We start from the raw sequence: 21,231 nt of genomic DNA on the forward strand, positions 1-21,231 counted from the left end.
AGGCTCAGAAAGGTTAACTTGCCCTAGTTGTCATAGCTAATAGAGAATCTGGGGTGATTCAGTCTGGGCCTGACTCCAAAGCTCATTTGTTTTTTACCCTATTGCCTTCCAAAAGGAAATTTTCCCAAGGCCAGAGGTAATGCCTACCCACCAGTGCATGTGTCTCTTGCAGTGAGGAACTGTCGTCCCCCCCCCCCCCCCACCTCACATTACAGGTAAATTTTGGTCATTAGCAGTGCCTCTGAAGGGCTGTGGAAGGGTCGACTGCATCTAAACTGCCTAGAATCATGACTATCTCGAAGGCTTCGGGCCAAAAGGGCTCTTTGAAATCCTCTCTTACAGCCCCTGCATCTTCCTGTGGAGAACACAGACCCAGAGAGGGAAGTGACTTGTTCAGTCACATGTCTAGGGGAAGATTTGGGGAAAGGGAGTCGTAGAGAGCATCATACATTTAACAGGAATTTAAAATTCCTTCACACGTTGTCTTACTTGACCTGCGCAGGAATCTTGCTGCAGCACTGTTACTGTCCCATTTTACAGAAGAGAGGCGGGCACATCACAGCTGCATCCGGCGTGCATTCAGAAGAGCTCTCCGGGGCAGTCGTACACACGTGGCCAAAGAGGGAGGACGGAGGTACTGAATAGCCACCTGAGGCCGGATGTCACTGGGGGCTGCCACCCTGTGCCGTGTGTGTGAGCACCTGTGTCACCGGGCGACCCCAGTGGATGAAGACACCCGTGTTCTACATAACATGGCCTTTGGCCCCAAGTCAGCTACTTCAAAGGCAGACTGTAACCCACATTTGGAAAAACTGGCCGTGTTGGCCTTATTGAGACACGGGGTCTTTGTCCCCAGCGTGGTTCCTTCCTAAAGGGTTTTCAAGAGTGATTCTGAACTGACCTCCCTGTGTGTCTCCCTCCCGTTGATGGTGACTAGTCAGCACGTGCAGAGCACACACCTGGCGGGCAGCTGCAGCAGGGCCCTCTCCAGCCTCCCACTCAGAGCAGCGTCCCTACGTGATGCTGACCCCAGAAGTACAGAACACAGCTACCCTTTATTAATATTACTTCTCCCAGCTGCGCCTTGTAGGTCGTATTTACTCTTCAAAACAGCTAGGTGCTAGATGGTATTCTCAAGCTCCGGTTGTAAATGAAGAATCTGAGCCGTACACTTGCCAGGGTCATCCTCCCAGTAGTAGCAATGATGGTGATGGTGGTGATGGTAGTGGTGGTGGTGGTGGTGACGGTGGTGGCAGTAGGGGTGGGGGTGGTGGCGGTGATGGGGGTGGGGGTGGCGGCGGCGGTGGTGGCGGTGGCAGTGCTGATGGCGGTGGCGGTGATGGTGATGGGGGTGGTGATGGTGGTGGCGGCGGTGGTGATGGTGATGATGATGATAGCAGGAGCCGCAGCAGACCTGGGATTTCAAACGGAGGCCGCCCAGCCCGACCGCCCGCCCGGTCACTGGATGTGCCGCCCACGGCTCTGCGCAGAGCCCGGGCCCTGAGACCAGAGCAGCGAGGCTGCAGTGAGCGGCAGCGGCCGGCAGAGGGCGCGTGGCCGCCAGCTGTGTGCCCTTCCAGTTACTGAAGGGCCTTCCCCACCGGGCCTTAGGGAGCCCAGCGGCCAGGCCCCAGAATCTTCTCTCCAATCAGAGCATGCTGGGGGAGCCAAGGAGCCCCCTGGGTGTCGTCAGGAAGCCTCCCGATGGGGCCCGCTCCGGAGCTGCCTCTGCGCCGCTGCCCCCCCTTCCCAGGGCAGGATGGCAGAGGTCACCCCACCAACCCCAACCCCTCCGAGCCCCCGAGGCCACCCGCCTCCCCCGGAGTCGCAGGTGCAGGTGCGGAGGCCCCAGCCCCCAGCGCGCCCTCCAGGCCTTGGTGACCCGCACACCCCCCCCGTAGAGTGACCCTTGCTGTCACTCGCCAGGACCTGCCCAGTGCGGGAGCCCGTGGGTTACCTGACCTAAGCCCCCGCTGCCCGGCAGGTCGCGTCATTGTCCCGCTCATCGCCGACAGTGCCAGTGCCAGGGCCGTGGAGAGGCGTGAGGGCCCCTGCCCGGGTCACAGCCAGCGGGTCACAGCCAGCGAGTGAGGCCGGACGACCCGCCCGGTGCCCTTGGCCTCCGTGGGGCCACCACGCCCGCCCCGCCCGGCCCGGAGCAGCCTGGGCTGACGTCACAGGGCGGGGCGATGCCCCTCTCTGCCCCGGCCCCCAGAGGGCCCCCAGAGGTCGGAGCGGCAACGTCCTGCCGCCGAGGGCGCCTCCCAGCCCTCCTGTGGGAACCGTCCCTGCCCGGACTAGGGGCCTGCAGCCGGCTGTGTGGGGGCAGGTGGCTCCGGCTCCAACTCAGCCTCCCTCCCCTTCCCGAGCCTTCTGGGCCCCCCACCCCCAGGGGCCCACAGCCTGGGGTCACTTGCCTGGGAGACAGCGGGCGTCCGGCCTCCGTTGGGGTCAGGCCTGCGTGGACCAAGGAATTCCTCCCCCTTCTCGTCCGGCCCGGCCCCTGGCCGCTCCTCCCTGCTGGTGTCAGCCCGTCCCACATCTGCCTCCACCTGGCCCGCCCCCCGGGGAGCGCCCCCCCACCGGTGCACCCGCGGCCTCGGCCCCCATCCCTGTGGGTCCAGACCGTGTCCCTCCATCGAGGCCCGGCTCGAGGCCCCGGCGGCGCCCCGCGTCCGGCAGGCATCCTCACCTGGCCCCAGCTCCCGGTGGGCGTCCCGCCGCGGCCTCCCCGGGCCTGGGGCCTCTGGGGTGAGGTCAAGGCCCCGAGCGCCTAGGGCTGCGGGAGGGAGCTCTGGCCACCTGCCCCGGCCGCCAGCCGCCAGCCGCCAGCCCAGCCCCGCCGGGTCAAGCCAATGGCCTTCGAGGTCCAACTCCATCCTCTTCTGGGTAGCGCTGGGCCCTCTCCTCCGAGAAGCTGTTTCCTCTCTGTAAAGTGGGCACCACGGAGCTACTTCATGGGGTGCGACTCAGCAGCTGCTCCCGTCTTCTTCCTTCCCTTCAAGATGCGGGGCCGGGGCCGGGGCCGGGAGGACATGTAGGGGGTATGGACCGAGTAAATGTGTCTTTGGAGTTCGTGAGAACTGGCTGCTTCTTTTTTTTAAAGGATTTTATTCATTTATTCACGAGAGACAGAGAGAGGCAGAGACACAGGCCGAGGAGGAAGCAGGCTCCCCGGGGAGAGCCCGATGCGGGCCTCGATCCCAGGACCCGGGTCACGCCGAGCGGAAGGCAGGCGCTCAACCGCTGAGCCCCCAGGCGTCCCGTGAGACCTGGTTCTGCTCTGGGACTTTCAGCTACTGCCAAGCACACCCGGCCATGAATGGGGAAAGTTGTGTCTTCCCCGAGGCCGGGTAGCCAGCCACCTCTCTGCCGTCCGGGTGCCCCGCGCTGTGCGCTACCAGGACAACCGTACCCGGCGCCCGCGCGTGCGCCGTTGGGAAAGTCCTGGCTTCTGTGAGCTTCCGTTTAGCCACCGATAAAATGGAGCTCTGCAGTTATTCCTCACAGATCCCCAGCTGGCTTGCAAGTCTTCCCCGGACAGTTCTGGGCTCTTGGAGGAACCAGAGCATGTCACACACCCTCCAGGACACGTTTACAAGCAGGATGGGGAGGCTGTGACCTGTGAGCCGCACCCTCCCTCTTCAAGGTCACGCAGATCAGCATGGAAGTCTCTAGACTCGTGCCTGCGTGGGCTCCGTTCTGGGCCTTTTGTCCTGCGGTCACCCGGGGCCTCTGGCCCGCCAGGAAGCAGAGCTGGGCCCGGGCCACTGGGCCACCTGCGATGGACCAGCAGCACCCACTGCAGGTGCCAGGCCCGTCGGAGTCGGGGTCGTGCCCACCGTGAGCCGGGCTCTGCTTTCAGGAGCTCAGAGGCAAGTGGGGAGACAGAGGTTGGGAGGTGCTGCAGCCGGAGGAGCCGGGGTGCTCTCCAGCCACCCTGCCGGCGCTGGGGCCGGAGGGGACGCTCCCTGATGGCCGGAAAGCCGCTCCTTGTCTACAGTTTTCAGACAGTAGAGACGGAGTGTGGGAAAGGCCACGCAGCGTTCCCTGGAGGGGCTGGGACTGTCACCGACACCAGGGGGGCCCTCCTTCCCCGGGCCGCTCCTCGGGGCGCTTCTGGGGATCCCGGTGAAGGAGTGAGCGGGGCCTGACCCTGAAGGGCCTTGAAGGCCAGGCCAGGGAGCCTGGGCTTTCTCCTGGAGGTGTGGGGCGGCCGGCCCCGAGGCGGCACCGCCTGCAAGGCTACAGAGGAGCCAGTTTGCCGGAAGAGGCGGCCGTGGATGTGGGAGGCCCAGCACCCCCACCCCACCTGCTGCCCACAGGGAGTGAAGAGGGGTGTGGAGGGGCTGGGCCAATGCCTCGGGGCTCAGATGTGGACACGGGGTTCTGGAAGGGCCCCAAGATCCAGCACCCAGGAGCGCGGGGAGGCCGCCCAAACTCACACCTGGGCCGGGGCTGGTACGGGAAGGGTAGCTGCTTCCCATTTCCCAGGCCGACGTCGGAGGTGGAGTTAGTAGGGCAGGGCCCAAAGGTGCGAGTCCTAGGAGCCGTTTCCTCTTTCCCACAGCGGGAACCACGTCACTCCCCAGCCCCTCCCCCAGGCTCCGGCTCCAGGTAGGCCTGGCTCCAGGTAGGGCTGGCTCGGGGGCTGCGGGCGCAGGCGTTAGGAGCCCAAGCCCCTCAGCCCCTCAGAGCCGGGGAGGGGAGGGACTGGAAGCCCGGGCAGGCCCCCTCCAGCCCACAGCAGCCGCCAAGCCCCATCCTTAATGTCAGTTATGTTTCAGTTCGCCTGAGCCCCACACCGACCCAACCCTGATCCCAAACCTGACCCTGACCAGCCTCCACAGCGCCTGCAATCCCGACATCAACCCAACCCCAGCAGCTCCCCAATTCCAAACCGAACCCTGACACCCACCAGCCCTTGGCTCCTATGCCCTGGACTCAAACCCCACTTGGAGTCCTGATTTGAACGCCTCCCACTAACTGTTCTTCCATGTTGCCCCGGCCGAGCCCCAACCCCAGCCCAGGACCTCAGGCTGACCCTCCCCAGCTCTCACCCTAACCCGGCTGGACTCCAGCCACCCCAGCTCAGTCCCAGGGCCAACCTCAGCTGTCCCCCAGATCTCTACATAGGGTTCACGTCCACCCCAATGACAGCAAACTCCACCCTTGTGCCAGTGTCTAGTCTCACCTTCCACCGGGCCCCATCCATAACCCTAACAGAGCCCATGCCATCCCCCCCTCCCCTGCTGCGTGCCCCCACCCAGCGCTCAGCTAGCAGAGGCCACCACGTGGCTGCACCCCCGCCCCCCACTTCAGGGTGCACGCGCGTGCGCACACACACACACACACACACACAGGGGAGGGAAGTGCCCCCTCGCTCTGAGCACTGGCCTAGGAGGGCAGATAGAGCAGGTGTTTCCTGCCCCTCCCTTGGACGTGACCCCATTTATCAGCCTCGGCTCCTCCAGCCCCTTCTTCAGTACTGACTCCCTCCACCCTGCCCCGTCCCCCTCCTTCAAGCTGGCCAGGCTTCTGGCCTGGTTTGTTTGCCCATCAGGACACTGGAGCTCCCAGGGCTTTCCTTCTTCTGTATCCTGGGGACCTTGCTCACAACAGAACACAAGGAACACACACTGAGCCCGAGGGTCAGAGTCTAGAGGGGCAGAAATACACAGCCGGGTAATCCTACGCAACAAGATCCCCAGTGGGGGAATGTATCTGGTTCTTCGGGAACGAAGAGATGTTATTTAGCTGGGCATGCAGTGGGGGTTATTTGGCCTGGGCCTTAAAGTTTGAGTAGGAGTTCAGCTAGTGACGAGGGTGGAAAGGACTTCCAGGCAGCTAAGACCGCCCGTTCAAAGGCAGGGAGGCATGTTCAGGAAGGGTGGGCGAGGTGAGCCTGGTAAGAAAGTCAGGGTTGGGGGATTACGCTGCTCTAGTAGGGGAAGAAGGGGAGCAGAAGGGGGAGCACACATGGGACGGGTAGTTGGAAGACAGAAACAAGGGAGGTTAGGGGAGCAGGGGCAAGGGTATTGGGAGGGAGAGGGGAGGAGTTCTTTCTAGGACAATCTGAGGCTGACGGGCAGGCAGGGTCGGCACAGGATGAGGACAGGCTGTGGCTCAGATGAGCAGGTGGTCATCAGCCAGGAGCTGCTGCTGCTAGTGATAAAAATAATAATAACGGGATGACCGTTTACTGAGTGCTTTCTGTGTGCCAGGGACTGAGTGAAGCATTTTTACATCATCTGATCTTCAGAATAAGGCCACAAGGTAGGTGTTATTAGTATTATTGACTAATAATAATTGACTAATACCCCCAAGGGGTGCTGGGGCTCAGAGAGGAGAAACAATTTGCCCAAGTGCACACACATTAAAATCATGCTGCGGGGGACACCTGGGTAGCTCAGTGGTTGAGCATCTGCCTTCGGCTCCGGGTGTGATCCCAGAGTCCCAGGATCGAGTCCCGAAGGCTGTTTGCAGGAGTCTCATGCGGGACTCGATCCTGGATTCTGGGATCACAACCTGAGCCGAAGGCAGCCGCCCAACCACTGAGCCACCCAGGCATCCCTAAATAAATAAAATCTAAAAAAAAAATCATGCAGCAGGTAGGACTTGAACCCAGGCCCACGGGACAGCAGAGCTGAGCCCTTCCTCGAAGTCATAGTGGCCCAACCTGGTAGCTACCTTGGCCTACAGCTCATCTCTCATCATGTGAAACCCTCTTGTAACCCCCTCTCCTCCCAAGGCTGAACTACTCACACTCTCCTGAATAATCCAGACCTGTTTCCCTCCTGGGTGTCCTACGTGGAGCATCCTCTGCAAGAAATGGCCTATCCCCCGCCCCTTTTCTAAGAAAATGCCACCCACTCTCCAGAACTCAGTGCTGACACAACCTCCTTTGGGAAATCATCCTGAACTCCCCAAGCCCTGGGCTGGATGAGGCGGCTCCCGCACCCACCACCACCCCCCTCTCACCTGATCACCCTGCATCGCCACTGTGTGGACCCCTCTCCCTCCTTAAGGGCTGGCCTGGGGCTGCAGGCCCACCCCAGTGCAGGCCTACCCCAGTGCGGGGCCTGGACCCCGGGAGCGGGGGTCAGTGAGTGTGTGTGCTTGGCGAACGAGTGCAGGACCTCGCCTGGCTGTGGGGAAAAGTGGGAGCCCAGGGCGGGGCTGGGACTCTGTCGGCCTCAGGGACTGATCTCTTATCTGCAAGGCTGTCTTAGCCTTATCTGATCAGGCCCCAGTTGATGGGAAAGCCCATGAGGTGCTGACGAGGCTCCCAGGTTACTCAGTAACCCAGCCCTCGTTAAAAAGCCCCACTGTTTCCCTCTGGCATCCAGAACCAACTGCTCCTCCCTCTTGGCCACTGCTGCCATGAACACCTTCCTGCTCTCTGCACTGTGCCTCCTTGGGGCCTGGGCTGTCCTGGCAGAGGGAGTCACCGTGCAGGTACATCCTCTGTCCCTCCCCGGGCCCCGCTGGCTCTCTGCGCCCAGGGCCCAGGGCCTGTCCCCTTGGGGATGGAGCAGAGGGTATGTCTCAAGTGTGGCTCTTTCTCAGGAACCTGTCCCGTCCACACCCCTTTCCCCTTTCACACTTGGAGGAGAGAGGAGAAATACCATTTAGGAAAGGCCGGGGGGGGGGGGGGGGGTGGTGATTAGCCAATTTCTTGAGCGGCTGCCACGAGCCAGGCTGCTCACGGGAAGCCTGATGGTCACCCTGGGAAAATGGGGATGCTCAGTCCCATTTTTCGGAGGAGGAAAACTGAGCCTCGGAGAAGGCCCTCCCTCGGCACACGGCTGGGAAGTGAAGGAGCTAGAACCCATTCTAGCCCTTACTCCCCAGCCCCGTTCTCGGCCAGAGCAGCGGCCTGGGTGTTGGGCGTCGGGCGGGTGCGGACGCCCCGGGGCAGGCTGGCAGGCTGCAGCCCGGCCCCACGCGCCGACACGTGTCTCTCAGGACGGAGACTTCTCCTTCCCTCTGGAGTCAGTGAAGAAGCTCAAGGCCCTCGGGGAGCTCCAGGAGCGCAGCATGCGGAGCGGCAGGAAGCGAGGCGGCCCCGCGCTCCCCGGAGCCTGCAGCCACCTCCAGTTTCCCGAAGAGCTCAGGCCGCTCTGCAAGGAGCCCAACGCCCCGGAGATCCTCGGCCGGCTGGGTGAGCCCGGGCGGGGGGCGGGGCGGAGCTCCCTGATTGGCCGCCCTGAGGGGGGCGCGCTCTGATTGGCGGGCCCGACGGACCTGCCGGAGGCCGTCCCGGGTTGTGATTGGCGGAGCTTACTTTTGCGCTCCTCGCTGCGCCCGGTGATTGGCCGGCTCTGCGCGGCCTCAGCGCTCCGGGCGGGGGGGCGGGCCTGGGTCCTCCCGGGGTCCCGGGGGCGGCCGTCCAGGCCCCGGCGCGCGGGGAGCGGGGCTCTGACCCCCTCGGCGCCGCGTGTCTCCTGCGCAGCGTCCATCGCCCAGGACCCGAGGTCGTGCGAGATCTGTGCCTTCGCCGCCTGCGCCGGGTGCTAGGACGGCCGGCTCGGAGCACCGGAGCACCGGGCCTGGGGAGCGCCCTGGGGAGCCCGGGCCCTGGCCCATCCGAGGAGCTGCCGGTGCCCCCCGAGGATCCCTCCAACCCGCCGCCAATAAACCAGTTCCCAGAGTCCTCCTGGTGTCGCTTCCTTCCTCCTCCGCCGGTGGGCTGGGCGCCGGCGTGGTGGGTGCCTGCCCTGCCCCGGGAGGCCCTGCACACCCCGCCCCCGGAGGCCCCTGCACCCCGCCCCGGGAGGGGGCTGCCACCCCGCGCAGGCCCAGAGGCCCCCAGCCTGCAGACCTTCTTCACTTTTGCATGTCCCGGGGCTGCCCCCCCCCCCCAGGTCAGCAGGTCAGCCCCTCCCGAGGCCCCAAGGCTGGGCTCCCTTGGCCTCATCACATGTCCCTCCCCTCCCAGGAGGGTCTTCTCGCTCCCGCCCTGTCCGGGGTGCTGGGAGGGCACCCTGACCGGCCGTGGCCCCGCAGGCCTCTGCCCTCTGCCCTACGGGGGCTTCGGGGCCTGGGCAAGCCTGTCGTGGGGAAACGCACGGCGCCCGTGGGTGCGGGAGGCTCTCACCCACGCGGGGAAAGCCGCAGCTCCGCAGGCCAGCCTCGGCGCTCCCACACTCCCACATCCCGTGCGGTGCTGGGAAAGCCGCTTGCCCTCTCTGTGCCTCAGTCCCCCCCCCCCCCCCCCCCCGCCGTAAACTCGGGAGTGCAACAGCACCTGCCCCGCGGAGGGGTGGGGTAGCCCGGGATCGGGGATGCTGTGCGGGCGCAGGTCAGGCCGGGGCTGAACAGAGTTCAATAAATGGTGAAAACAAAAAAAGCTGGAAACCAGGCTCAAGCCGAGGCCGTTAAGAGGGCTGCCTGTGAGCAAAGTTAGGGGGACCGGGAAAGAGGCATTTCTCAGGGAGTTGGGTGGTAGGGAAGTGCCTGGTGAGGCTCTTTAGGGTCAGGTCAGGGAGGCTTTGCAGGTGGGAGGGGAGGCGGGCCTTTGCACCACTGCTGTGGGCCTGGCATGGACATCACAAGCCAGTCTGGAGGGCAGGAGGCAGAGGGCGTTCTGGAAGGTGGAGTAGGTGCAGACACAGAGGCAGGAAGGCCCGAGGCCCTGGGGGGTCCGGTCTGGACGGGGTGGTCCCGGGAGGCACACAGGGCTGGGTTTGGACGTGGCCATGTCACTCACAAGTTGTGAAGCCCTCTGTGCCACTTGGTTTCATCTGACAATGGGGATCCTGACAGAGCCCAGCAGCGCCCTGGGCTGCAGGGGGTTTGGGGAGACGCAGGTGGGGCAGGGTCCTTTACTGCTCGCACTCTGGGGCTGGAGTCTGGGTGTGGATCCTGGCTCCGCACAGCCTGTCACCGGCTGCAGCCAGTCCTCAGCCTCCCTGTCTGTAAAACAGGGATGACAACAATCCCCACTTTGCAGGATTGAGCCAAGGTAACACAGGAGAAGCTCCTGGGGCCCTGTAGCGGGCGCTCTGCTGGTGCTGCTCTTACGCGTCCTGTGCCCCTGCTCCCCCTGAGCCTGGCGCCGAGCAGGTGCCCGTCAGAGGCAGTTCCCTTCACCGCCTCCTCCCCAGGCAGGTGGGGACCCAGCGCAGCTGAAGGGGGCAGTGGGAGCCGGGGCTCAATGGTGCGTGGGCTCAGTTTAGACTTGAGAGAAGGGCACTGGGGAGCCACAGAAGGGTAAGGGGCCCCCATCAGAGCAGCACTGTGGTGTTTCTTCGGCATGTTGGGCCTGAGAGACGCAGGAGGGACTGCAAAGGCCTCAGCCAGCCTTGCCTGTGGGGTGAGGGAGAGGAAGGAGCTAGAGCTCTGGGGCTTGTGGCCTGCGGGAGGGGGGTGCTGCAGGGCTCACCAGCAGAGCTGGGCAGTTGTAGGGGGACAGCTGGCCTGGGGGGGGTTCACTGTGGCCTTGGCCCTGGTGAGCTGAGTTCGGGGAGCACGGCCCCTTTGCGCCTGGCTCTCCTCTCTGGCTGCCCGGGACAGGGGCTGTGGACGAGCCCACCTCGCGGACAGGCCCAGGAGCTGGCCGCAGCTTCGAGAACCCGGAGCCCCCTCTGCTAGGCGTCCTCCATGGGGCTGGTGGTTCGGAGCGTGGGGGGCCCTGCCTGGGAGGAAGCCTGCTGTGGCTGAGCCCGTGGTCCTGGTCTAGTCCGTCCTCTCGCTCTCCCTGGGTCTCCTTGTTTGTTTGTGGAGTGGTTATTAGCAACACTTCTTTTTTTAAGATTTTATTTACTTATTCATGAGAATACACAGAGAAGAGAGAGCGAGAGGCAGAGACACAGGCAGAGGGAGAAGCAGGCTCCATGCAGGGAGCCCGACGTGGGACTCGATCCCGGGTCTCCAGGATCAGGCCCTGGGCTGAAGGCGGTGCTAAGCCGCTGAGTCCCCCAGGCTGCCCTATTAGCAACACTTCTAATGTAACTAGTTACTGGTAACTAGTAACTAGTCCCACTTCACCAGCCTGTTTCCAGGACTCCGTGAGCTTAGAACAGTGCCTCAGCTGTAGCCAATGCTCCCTAGATGTGGGCTCTATTATGATGCCCGGGCCTCCAGGCTGGGGGGCAGGGGCTCCCATCTGGAGCTGGACAGACGGTCCTGGGGGGCCTGAGAAGGGGGAGCTGATGAAGGTAAAGGGTGAAGGCCGAGGCCCCCGGGAGCCCCAGGGCAGAGGCAGCAGGCACCCACCCCGGGTTCTTCCCTGCACCCACCCAGCCCCGCGGCCCCACCCTCGGGGCAGCTTCCCGCCCTCCCTCCGCCCTGGGATTGGGGGGGGCTCATTCCACGCCCAGCTCCCCCCTCCTCTAGGAAATAGCCTGGGAAACTCCCGGCAGCCTCAGGGAATCAACCTTTCTCCCAGGCACCTGGGCCTCCCAGGCAGCTGTGCCCACGGCCGCCGGGCGGACAAACGGACGCCAGACTTGGGGCGTAGGTAGGTGGGGGATCTTTATTGGGCAGCAGGGCCTCCTCAGGGGCCAGACGCCCCTCCAGCCACGTGTCCCACGGCTCCGCATCCGGCCGCTCGGGCCTCGGCTGGGTGACGATGACCCCGGGAGCCCCGGGGGCGCGGGGTGCTCGGCTCGGGGCAGCGGCCCCCTCAGAGGCAGCCGGTGCAGGCAACGTTCACGCACAGCTCACAGTCGTCGCTGGCGATGGCCTCTGGGCGGGAGAGAGGAGCCGTCGGGAAGGGGGGCCTGAGGGGAGGCGTCTTCTCAACAGGCAGGGGGTCAGGTCCCGGGCCTCTCCTCCCTGGGGCGGGCAGGCCCGAGTTTTCCCGTGGGTTCTATGGACAGTATCAGCTGACGGGTGGTGAGGAGAGGAGGCACCTGGGGGTGCTCAGTCAGTGGCCACATTCGCTGGCCGGCTCTGCTCCCTCCCTCATGTTTCGGCTCAGATGTCACCTCCTCTTGGGAGCCTCCCAGACCCCGTGCCCCCCCCCGTGCCCCCCACTGTAGTGCAGTCCCTGCTTACAGGTCCGTTGCCCGGCGTCCCCTTCCCTCCCATCTGGGAAGTCTGCCAGGACCACCAAGGGTCTGGGGCGCTGGGGGCTGGGGTGGGGTGCGGTGCCCAAACAGGGCAGGCCAGGGGCTGAGCTTCGTGACCCTCCTTCCCCTGGGGGCTTACTAGAGAGCACGAGAAGTGGAGGAGCTGGAGTGTGGGGAGGACAGAGAGTGAGGGCCAGGACGCTGGTAGGGGTGGGGATACTCACTCAAGGCCTGGAAGATGCTGGCAGCTTCCCTGGTCGTGCAGATGGGCTGGAGGTCCGTTGGCAGGGCCGGGTGGTGACACTCGGGGGGCACGAGGTTCTGGGTCTGGAGGCGGGGGCTGGGCACCCACGTCCCCTGCAGGTCACTCAGCCTCTTCACTGATTCCAGCTGGACCTGGAAGCCTTGGTGCTAGGGGGCCGGAGGGGGGAGGAGATGAGATGGCATCCAGACCCGGGCCAGGACGCCGCGCACCCCACAGAGCCTTCCCTGTTCTTACGGAGGGTCCAGGCCACACTCAAAGGACAGCTGGGAGGTGGGAGCTGGTGCCTGGCACCTCGCACCCCAGTGCACCACAGGCCCCCGCCTGTAAACGAGGTCGCAGCGACGCTGCGGAGAGTGGGTCAAGGTATGGGCTTTGGAGACCCGTGGAACCCCCGTTCACATCCCAGCTCTTCCCAGCTGGCACCTGTATGTCCCACACTCTGAGTCTCATCTGACAAATGATGCCTCCCTAGCGCCTGGCACCCAGGCCACACTGGGTGATCGCCACTGGGTAACTGGGTGCCAGGGCTCCTGCCCGGGATGGCTGTGGTCCTCCTGCTGCTGCTGCTGCTGCAGGGCACACAGTCAGTCTACACTCAGTAACTGGGTGATCCCCCCTGAACTGACATGGTAAAATGCCCAACCCCAAGCTGGCCGGTTCCCAGGCCGGGGCTGCAGGGGAAGCTGACTCTCCTCCACCCCCGGCAGGGAGGCTTCACCCAGAGTCAGGAATAGGACGGACACCCAGGGCCACAGACTTCCCCATCCTCGCTGCCCAGGGGCATCCTGCCACCCTGCAGGCAGGCCCTGCTTCCGTGACTCCTTCCAGCTTCACATCGTCTTGGAAGGAGCCTCGGTACACGCTGTGCCCTCTGCCTGGAGCAGCCCACGTCCTCGGAGGCTGGCTCTCCTGCTCATCCTGCAACGTCAGCTCGGTTACCCGCCAGGGAAACTTTCTGGTGACTATCCCCCATCCACCCGTACATGGGGTGAATATAGAGAGCTGTGGGGAGACCCCTCTCCTTCGGGCTCCTCAAGGGCAGGGACTGCATCTTGTTCCACCTTCTGACCTCTGACCAGGACCTGCCTTCTGAGAGAGCAATGCTGACTAGCGGTGGTTTATTATCACTATCATCACCATCGTCATCACCATCAGCACTCTGGCTGCCCCCACCCACCCACTGTCTTGGTCCCTGGGGTGATTCGGTGTTGGGGTGAGCCCTGGGCCCTTGCTCCCCCATAGCCCATGAATTTCCTAGCATCCCCTCTCCACCCCAGCCTCTCACTTCAGGCAAAGGGCTCAGTGGCCAGAGGGACTCACCTGAATGTAGACTGACTGTGTGTCCTGCAGCAGCAGCAGCAGCAGCAGCAGCAGCAGGTGGACCACAGCCACCCGGGACAGGAGCCCTGACACCATCCTGCTGCGCATCTTGCTCTGTCTGTATCCCACAGCCACCGTCCACGGGCTCCCATCTGCCTTCCTGGTGAGGAGCTCTTTATAGGCCAGGCTCCAGTGCCCTGGTCACTCATTAACTGGCCAGCTGGGGTGGGGTTGATAGCTGACTGTCTCTCTGACAAGCCAGGAGCCCATTCCCAGGAAAGGGGCTGGGGGTGATAAGGGCGGGGAGGCCCAGCGCACCTAGGGATGGGACACTGTGTGGCAGGCACCTGTCGGGGGTGCTCTGTGGGAGGGCCTTGGACACGCCACTGCCCTTAGCTCCATAATACACCCATTCAAGTGGGATGATGGAGAGACCATTCAGACGGGGAAAGTGAGGCTCAAGAAGTGAAGAAACTTGGCCCCGGTCAGGAGAGTCACCCCAGGCTAGTCGGTGGCAGTGCAGGGACCCAAGTGTTGGCCCCTGTTTCACTCAGGCCGGCCCCTGTTCTTTCTCTGGCGGAAGGATGTAGACAGACAGGCTGGTCCGGGGCACGGTGGGCAGGCACAGGGCTGACCTCAGGGCTCTCTGTGTCTCTGGACCCTTGTGTCTCCTCCCCCGCCTCCCAGTTTAAGGCTCATCCCTCTGACGGGGCCCTACCCAGGCCTTCAGCCTGCCTCTCTGCCACTTCCAAATGGTGCTTGGGTACCCTCAGGCCGTGTTTGCCCCATCTCACCTGCCAGTCACCTAACCCAGCAGGCTATCGGCTTGGAGGAAGAGGAAAGCATGCCAGCCTTGGGGACAGATGGACCGAGGCTCAAATCCTGGTCCCACCGCGGCTGTGTGAGTTTGGACAAGTCACACCAACTCTCATGGAGCCTGTTTTGCTCTTCCATCAAATGGGCACAATGACAGCATCTCCCATAATGAGGTCAGTGTGGGGATGGTGGGGCCGGGCCCACTTTAGTTCCTGGGTAATAGGAGCTCCCGCCACTCCTTAACCCCTCTACCCCTTGGGGCCGAGCGTCAGTTAGTCGGAGAGAAGAGGGCAGAGTCCACAAGGGCGTTTCACCACTGCCACCAGGCAGCTGTAAACAGAGCTGGAGCCCGGGCTCACCTCTGCCGGACAGGGGGCCTGCTGTGTGACATCGGATTGAAGCCCAGGTGGCTCAGCTAGGCCCACTATTTGAGGCTCAGTCTCCAATTTGTCGCTAAAATGTGATGTTGTCACACGCCCTGATGCCCTCTTTGCCCATGCTTTTGCTGGGGCATTCCAGCGGCCTGACATGCCCATCTCCCCCTTTTCCGTATCTTAGGTTGGGATGGAAAAGGGCTTGGGTGAGCTCTGGCCTCTCCTGTGTCTTGCTGGAGGTCCAGACTTTAGCCTTTACTCTTTAGGATGTGAAGGAACCAATGGACTCTTACATGGGTTTTTCACTTGTAAACTGAAAATACTCATCAGTAACAATAATAGCTTTCATTTTGGGAACATTCACCAAGAGCCAGGCTCAGGGCTGGTTTGTGCGCGTCATTCCATCTAACCCTATATTGTCTCCCATTTTCCGGATGAGAAACCCAAGGCCTGAAAAGGTCAAGTGCTATATGCATACGAGGGGGCAGCAGGCTTTATCTCTGGAATTCTTGCATCTGCTGGGCTGACTGGGTTCTAGAAAAAGGAACACGGGCCCTGGAGGCAAGAAGATCTCAGCGCTTCTCAACCATGTGACTTTGGGTTCCTTACTCAGCTTCTCTGAGCTTCTGTTTTATCAGTAAGTAGAGGAAATAATGAACATTGTCATAGTGGCTGTTGTGAGGAGAGACTGGCCAGTCCCATCCCAGGGGCACCTGTGACTCTCCCTGGCCCCAAGCTGACCCCTTTCCAGCTGACGTCTGGTCCACGGTGGCCACGTAGTCAGTGGTGGTGCCTCTGCCTCTCCTCCGTGACAGGCCCCATCTCTGAACCCACAGCTGGATCAGTTCTGATCTTTGGCTCCCAAATCCTCGCTCTTTCAACCAGAGCGAGCTCAGCCCCACTCGCCCCACAGGAAGGGCGAGGAACAAATCTGGAGGCCCTTCCAGCTCTTCCAGCCAGGAAGCCATGTGTTACTCTTTTCCTGGGAACAAGTTGTGACTTCCCTATCTGTCTAACATGACTCAAATTCATATTTCAGCCCAGCTCCTCCCAATCGCTCTCTGAATGACCCACCATCCATCAAAACTAACTGGCACAGACGTAAACCCACGCTGCCACCCCCGTTCAGCTGGGGTCCCCTGACATTTCTCAGGGCACTTCCTTCTTCAGGGACATGGGAAGTGACTCTGGTCTCTGTGTAGAAGCTTCAAATGCCACGGCAGAGTGACAGTTCACCTGTGTGTGTGTGTTCGGGCGCTCCTCTCTCCAAACTGGGTTCCCCCGGCACCACTGGTGTCCCAGAACCTGTGACCCTCCCTGCCCCTAAATGGACCACCTCCCTAGCAGTATTTGTCACAGCCGACCACTCTGTCTCTCTGGGAACAAAGCATCTTCTCCACTTGCCTTCTGGGACGCATGCTCCCCGATCTCATTGGCTCATCTCCTGAGGCTCCTTTGTTGGTTGTTCCTTCCCTCTTTGAACTCTAGACTTCAGAATGCTCCAGGGCCTTCAGGGCTCAGTCCTGGGTCTGGTCACCAGAGATCTTATCCCATCTCAGGGACTTCAGTGCCCACTGGTTCTCGATTCTCCCCTTAACCTGACTTGTCTCCTCAGGTCCAGACTCCTTCATTCACCAGCCCAGTATCTCCCATTACAGTCGATGGTACTACCAGTCACCCAGTTGCTCAGGCCAAAAATCCGAGAGTCAACCTTGATGCCTTTTTTTTTTTTTTTAATTTGCCAAATTCAATTCATCAGCAAATCCAATTGGCTCTACCTTAAAAATATTTCTAGACTCTAACCATGACTTATCATTTTCACTGCTACCTATAGGTCCAAGTTCTCATCACTAATCATTAGTCTCACAAATTATTACAATAGCGTATTAGTCAGGATTTTCCAGAGAAACAGAACCAACATCTAATACATATATATATATATATATATATATATATCCTATCCTATTTTATGTATATATGATTCATATCTCATCCTTCCTTTCTTCCTTCTTTCTACCTACCTACCTATCATCTAGTTATCTATCAATCATCTAATCTATGCCTGTCTATCTAGATTTATTTTAATAAACTAGCTTATTTAATTGTGGGGCTGGCAAGCCTGAAGTCTGTGGGGCAGACTGCAGACCGCTGGTCTGGAACTTCAGATGTTGATGTTGGAGTCTTGAGTCGGAGACTGGTAAGGACAGGCCAGCAGGTGGCAAACGCAGACAGGGTCTCTATGTTGCAATCTTTGGGCAGATTTCTCTCTTCTTGGGAAACCTCAGTCTTTGCTCTTAAGGCCTGCACCCAACTGGATGAAGCCCATCCCCATGATTCACCCAAAGTCTGCTGATTGTAAATGTCAATCACATCTGAAAAGCTACCTTCACGGCAACATCCAGACCAAACAACGGGGCGCCATTGCCTGGCCAAGAGAAACTTTGAGCCTCATCTCTCTGTGTCCACTCTTGTCCCCTGTCCAGGCCCTTCTCCACACAGCAGCCAGAGTGATCCTATCACAGCCTAAGCCAGACTATGTCCTTCCTCTGCTCTAGTCTGCTAACAGCTTCCCACTTTACTTAGGGTAAAGCCAAAGGCTTCCACTGTCCTCCAAGGTCCCTTTGGCACCCCTCCAAAGATTTTGACCTAATCTCCAAAGAGTCTGCCCTTTACTTTCTGGGTTCCGGCCACACTAGCTTCCTTGCTGCCACCCAAACATGCCAAAGGTTGCTTATTTTGAGGTCTTTGCTCTTTTCCCACATATTTGTATGGCTCATCTGTCACTTCATTCCAGGTATCTGCTCAAATGCCATTTTCCCAAAGAGCTCTTTCTTTTTTTAAAAAAAATATTTTATTTATCTATTCATGAGAGACCCAGAGAGAGAGAGACAGAGAGAGGCAGAGACACAGGCAGAGCGAGAAGCAGGCTCCATGCAGGGAGCCCGACGTGGGACTCAATCCCAGGTGTCCAGGATCACGCCCTGGGCTGAAGGCAGGTGCTAAACCACTGAGCTACCCAGGGATCCCGCCAAAGATCTCTTTCCTGGCCATCCTACCTCAGAGAGCTTCCCCCATCACCCCTTGTTTCCTTGCTTTCTTGTAGCACTGGTCCTACATGTCCATTTTGTCTCTTGTGTTCCCTCCCTACTAGATTATAAACTCTGTTAGAGTAAGGAATCTGTCTATCTTCTTCTCCCAAAACAATATCTGCCAAATAGCTGGTGCCCAACCAAGAGCTGATGAGTTGAATAAATGAACGTGTTTGAAGTACCTACTCCAGGAACCACTAGATGTTTGGCCTTGGACAGTTTCCTACTTCTCTCATTCCTCGCATCTAGCACCTTCCTGACACATGTAAGGGGCCTGGCCCATGCTGTGTATTCAGAAAATGCTGAATTGTTATTATTATAATATATTTAATAATAATAATGTTATAATAATAATAATGTTATTATTATTCTCATCGTTGTGAAATCATTGGTTTATCAGGAAACACGATTCTTTCTGTGTCTTCAGGGCATAGCAAACTCTAAGGCATCCAATAACTTAATCAACAAATAGGGCAGCCCCAGTGGCTCAGCGGTTTAGCGCCGCCTTTGGCCCAGGGCGTGATCCTGGAGACCCAGGATCGCGTCCCACATGTGGCTCCCTGCATGGAGCCTGCTTCTCCCTCTGCCTGTGTCTCTGCCTCTCTCTTTCTCTGTGTCTCTCATGAATAAATAAATAAAATCTTTGAAAAAAAAATTAATCAACAAATACTTACTGATGGCCTACCATGTGACAAGCGCCATTCTAGGCACAAGAGATACAGCAGCCAACACAATGGACAAAGTCACTGCCCACCGAGCCATGCTGGTTGCTTGGACAAGGAGTTGGGATTAAGATGTGAGCAGGTGTTGGATCTAGACATTCTTTGAGGTTGGAACCACAGGATTATTTTCTGTTACCTTGGATGTCAGGGGTGAATGAAGAGAGGAGTCAAAAACAACTCTAAGTTTGTCCCAGGTCAAGTGGTGCTGCCATCGAGATGGGGAACAGAAGCGAGCAGGTCTAGTGAGGGTATCAGGAGCTCTGATTGGATGTGTTGAGATGCCTGTTTGACATCTGTAAAGATGAGGGCCACAGACATATATCTTGTCGTCATCAAGGAGTATATGATACAGTGAGTTCTGACCCTGGATTGAGGGAGCGTCTGGGAAAGAGGAGAGGTCCCATGACAGAACCGTAATAGGGCACTGCAACATTGGGAGGTAAGGCACAGAGTCAGGAGCCAGCAAAGCAGATGGAGAAGGAGCAGTCCTAGAGCCCAGTCTGAGTGTTGTGTCTTCAAAGCCAAATGAAGGAAGTTTCAGTAACCAGCGCGTGATTCTCTGGGTCAAAGGCTGTAGTTAGCTCTGGTAAGATGAAGACAAGAACTGCTCCTGGGTTTGGCAACGTGGAAGTGGCTGGTGACCTTGAGAAGATCTATTCTGGGAAAGGAGCAGATGTAAAGCTGAGCAGAGTGGGATGGGGAAAGGAGGACAGGGAGTGGACCTGGTGGGGTGCGCTATGGCTCTAGAGCTAGCGTTTTTAGCTATCACTTTAAAGTTATAGGCTAAAATGGAAAGAGGAAAAATTTATTATTTATTTTTAAAGATTTTATTTATTTATTCATGAGAGACACACTGAGAGAAGCAGGGACACAGGCAGAGGGAGAAGCAGGCCCCATGCAGGGAGCCTGACACGGGACTCGATCCCGGGTCTCCAGGGTCACGCCCTGGGCCAAAGGTGGTGCTTAAACCACTGAGCCACCCGGGCTCCCCGAAAGATGACAAATTTAAAGAAGGATCAGCATATTGGGTCCAACGCATGGGCAGAGTTGATCCCGAAGACCCTGAACCGAGAGCTGTATGAACCAAGGTGTGGTAGATTTCCCAGCAGCCCCTCAAATGAAATTTTGGCCTGTCTCTGGAGCAGTGGGTGACCTGGGGGGTGGTTCTGTGTGTGCTATGGCCAACAGGAAACTTAGAACCACATATGTACCCCAATATTAGCAACCACACTGAATCTCATTCAATCTCTGTCTTCCCCTTTGGCTCCTCCCAGCCTAGCCATATCCTACTGATGGTGCTCTCCACGCCCAACCTCCACCCACATAACCCCCTGCCCCCGGCTCCCCACATACACGCCCCCGCCCTCCCACACCCAGACATACAGGCCCACACTCCCCCACACACCCACTGCCCCACCCCAGGGCCTCCCACCTACCCACACCCATGCACACACCCACACATACATACCCACACTCCCACACACCCACACGCACTCACACCACTCCCCCACCCCACTTACGCACAGACACCCACACAGCCTCACATCCCCATCCCCCTCCTCATATCTCCTCTATTCCCTCCACCCCCTTTCTGGTTTGTTCATGTTCTCTCCAGCTTGAGGAAGAAGTGTTTAAACACAAATAAGCGGATCAGGGTTGCCCCCTGGTGTTGGGCAGCTGACACTGCAGGCAGAGAAAGCCAAAGCCCTTAATCCTCAGACTCCATCCATCCTTCTGAGGCAGTGCTTGAAGAGTGGTGGGTGAGCTCATTTACTGTCCCTGATTTGAGCCACAGTCCGGAGCCTCTGTCTCCACGTCTACGCCTGGGTGGGAGGTGGTCCCACCAGAGTGATCATGAGGGTCACCGTTGGTGATACTCCTTGGAGGTGCCAGAAGGGAAAAATGTGTGAGGTTGTTCCGGAAAAGTTCCTGCTAGCTGGCTGATGCCCAGGGCCTGGGCTCTCCAGATAGCGGATGCTGAGGTGAATGAGAAGGTTGAAATGGGGAGGAGAAGAAGGGGAAGTTCAGGCCATGGGGGTGGGGGGACCTGGCACTGGAATCGGGTCTTGGGGGCAGCCAAGGGGCAGCTGAGGCGGCAGGAGAAACAGAGGAGGACACGTGTAGGCTTCCAGAGACCAGAGCTGCTCTGGGAGGAGGAGGTGGTGTGTGCCTGCGACCCTGACTTCTGCTGGCATTTCTGACTTGCTTCCCCTGAGGTCAAAGGCAGGCGTGGCAAGGGGTGTGTGTGTGTGTGTCTGTGTGTGTGTGTGTGTGAGCATGTGTGCACACACCCACATGCCTGTAAGCATGTGTATGGGAACATGTGTGTGTGCATACATGTGAGTGGGTTTGTGTGCATCTGCATGCGTGGGGAGAGTGATGTGAGCGTGTGTGCGCTTGCATATATGAGAATAGTGTGTTGGTATGTGGGTGCTTCATGTGTCTGTATCTTTAGAGGTGAGAGCATGGGTGCATATGAGTGTGTGTGTACGAGCATGTGTAGGCATGTGCACACGACGGGAGGGTGAGCCGGCATGTGCGAGTGGTGCACAGGCGCATGTGCATGTGTGTATTTTTGTGTCGTGTGAGTGTCCCCCTCCTGCTCTCTGTCCCTCCTAGGGCTTAAAG

At 59.5% G+C, this 21,231-nt stretch overlaps 3 protein-coding genes across 3 annotated transcripts; 1 reads left to right on the top strand and 2 right to left on the bottom strand.

Annotated features, from left to right (window-relative positions):
* Window positions 1-230: 230 nt before the first annotated feature.
* LOC144281529 (uncharacterized) lies at window positions 231-2,147 on the bottom strand. Its single transcript, XM_077844364.1, has 2 exons — window positions 1,963-2,147; window positions 231-1,500 (listed from the first exon to the last, which is right to left on the bottom strand). The coding sequence occupies exons 1-2, from the start codon at window positions 2,004-2,006 to the stop codon at window positions 1,182-1,184; spliced, it is 363 nt and encodes a 120-aa protein (XP_077700490.1). The 5' UTR covers window positions 2,007-2,147; the 3' UTR covers window positions 231-1,181.
* Window positions 2,148-7,300: 5,153 nt separating this feature from the next.
* Window positions 7,301-8,656, top strand: GUCA2A (guanylate cyclase activator 2A). The gene is made up of 3 exons (XM_077844365.1): window positions 7,301-7,458; window positions 7,969-8,164; window positions 8,456-8,656. Exons 1-3 carry the CDS (start codon window positions 7,384-7,386, stop codon window positions 8,518-8,520), a joined length of 336 nt encoding a protein of 111 aa, XP_077700491.1. The 5' UTR covers window positions 7,301-7,383; the 3' UTR covers window positions 8,521-8,656.
* A 2,805-nt stretch (window positions 8,657-11,461) lies between these two features.
* Window positions 11,462-13,757, bottom strand: GUCA2B (guanylate cyclase activator 2B). The gene is made up of 3 exons (XM_077844367.1): window positions 13,603-13,757; window positions 12,242-12,428; window positions 11,462-11,691 (listed from the first exon to the last, which is right to left on the bottom strand). Exons 1-3 carry the CDS (start codon window positions 13,708-13,710, stop codon window positions 11,630-11,632), a joined length of 357 nt encoding a protein of 118 aa, XP_077700493.1. The 5' UTR covers window positions 13,711-13,757; the 3' UTR covers window positions 11,462-11,629.
* Between the last annotated feature and the right edge of the window lie 7,474 nt (window positions 13,758-21,231).

This window comes from Canis aureus, chromosome 13 (assembly GCF_053574225.1).
Source record: "Canis aureus isolate CA01 chromosome 13, VMU_Caureus_v.1.0, whole genome shotgun sequence".
NCBI classification, from domain to species: Eukaryota; Metazoa; Chordata; class Mammalia; order Carnivora; family Canidae; genus Canis; species Canis aureus.

Excerpts from the sequence above, each read along its gene's own strand:
- LOC144281529 (XM_077844364.1), bottom strand. The coding sequence starts at position 2,006 with ATGAGCGGGACAATGACGCGACCTGCCGGGCAGCGGGGGCTTAG. Across the intron at positions 1,501-1,962 it reads GCCGGGCAGCGGGGGCTTAG|GGCCCGGGCTCTGCGCAGAG; the intron begins GTCAGGTAACCC and ends CTCTGGTCTCAG.
- GUCA2A (XM_077844365.1), top strand. The coding sequence starts at position 7,384 with ATGAACACCTTCCTGCTCTCTGCACTGTGCCTCCTTGGGGCCTGGGCT. Across the intron at positions 7,459-7,968 it reads CAGAGGGAGTCACCGTGCAG|GACGGAGACTTCTCCTTCCC; the intron begins GTACATCCTCTG and ends CGTGTCTCTCAG. Across the intron at positions 8,165-8,455 it reads GGAGATCCTCGGCCGGCTGG|CGTCCATCGCCCAGGACCCG; the intron begins GTGAGCCCGGGC and ends TCTCCTGCGCAG.
- GUCA2B (XM_077844367.1), bottom strand. The coding sequence starts at position 13,710 with ATGCGCAGCAGGATGGTGTCAGGGCTCCTGTCCCGGGTGGCTGTGGTC. Across the intron at positions 12,429-13,602 it reads CACAGTCAGTCTACATTCAG|CACCAAGGCTTCCAGGTCCA; the intron begins GTGAGTCCCTCT and ends CCGGCCCCCTAG. Across the intron at positions 11,692-12,241 it reads CAGCATCTTCCAGGCCTTGA|AGGCCATCGCCAGCGACGAC; the intron begins GTGAGTATCCCC and ends TCTCCCGCCCAG.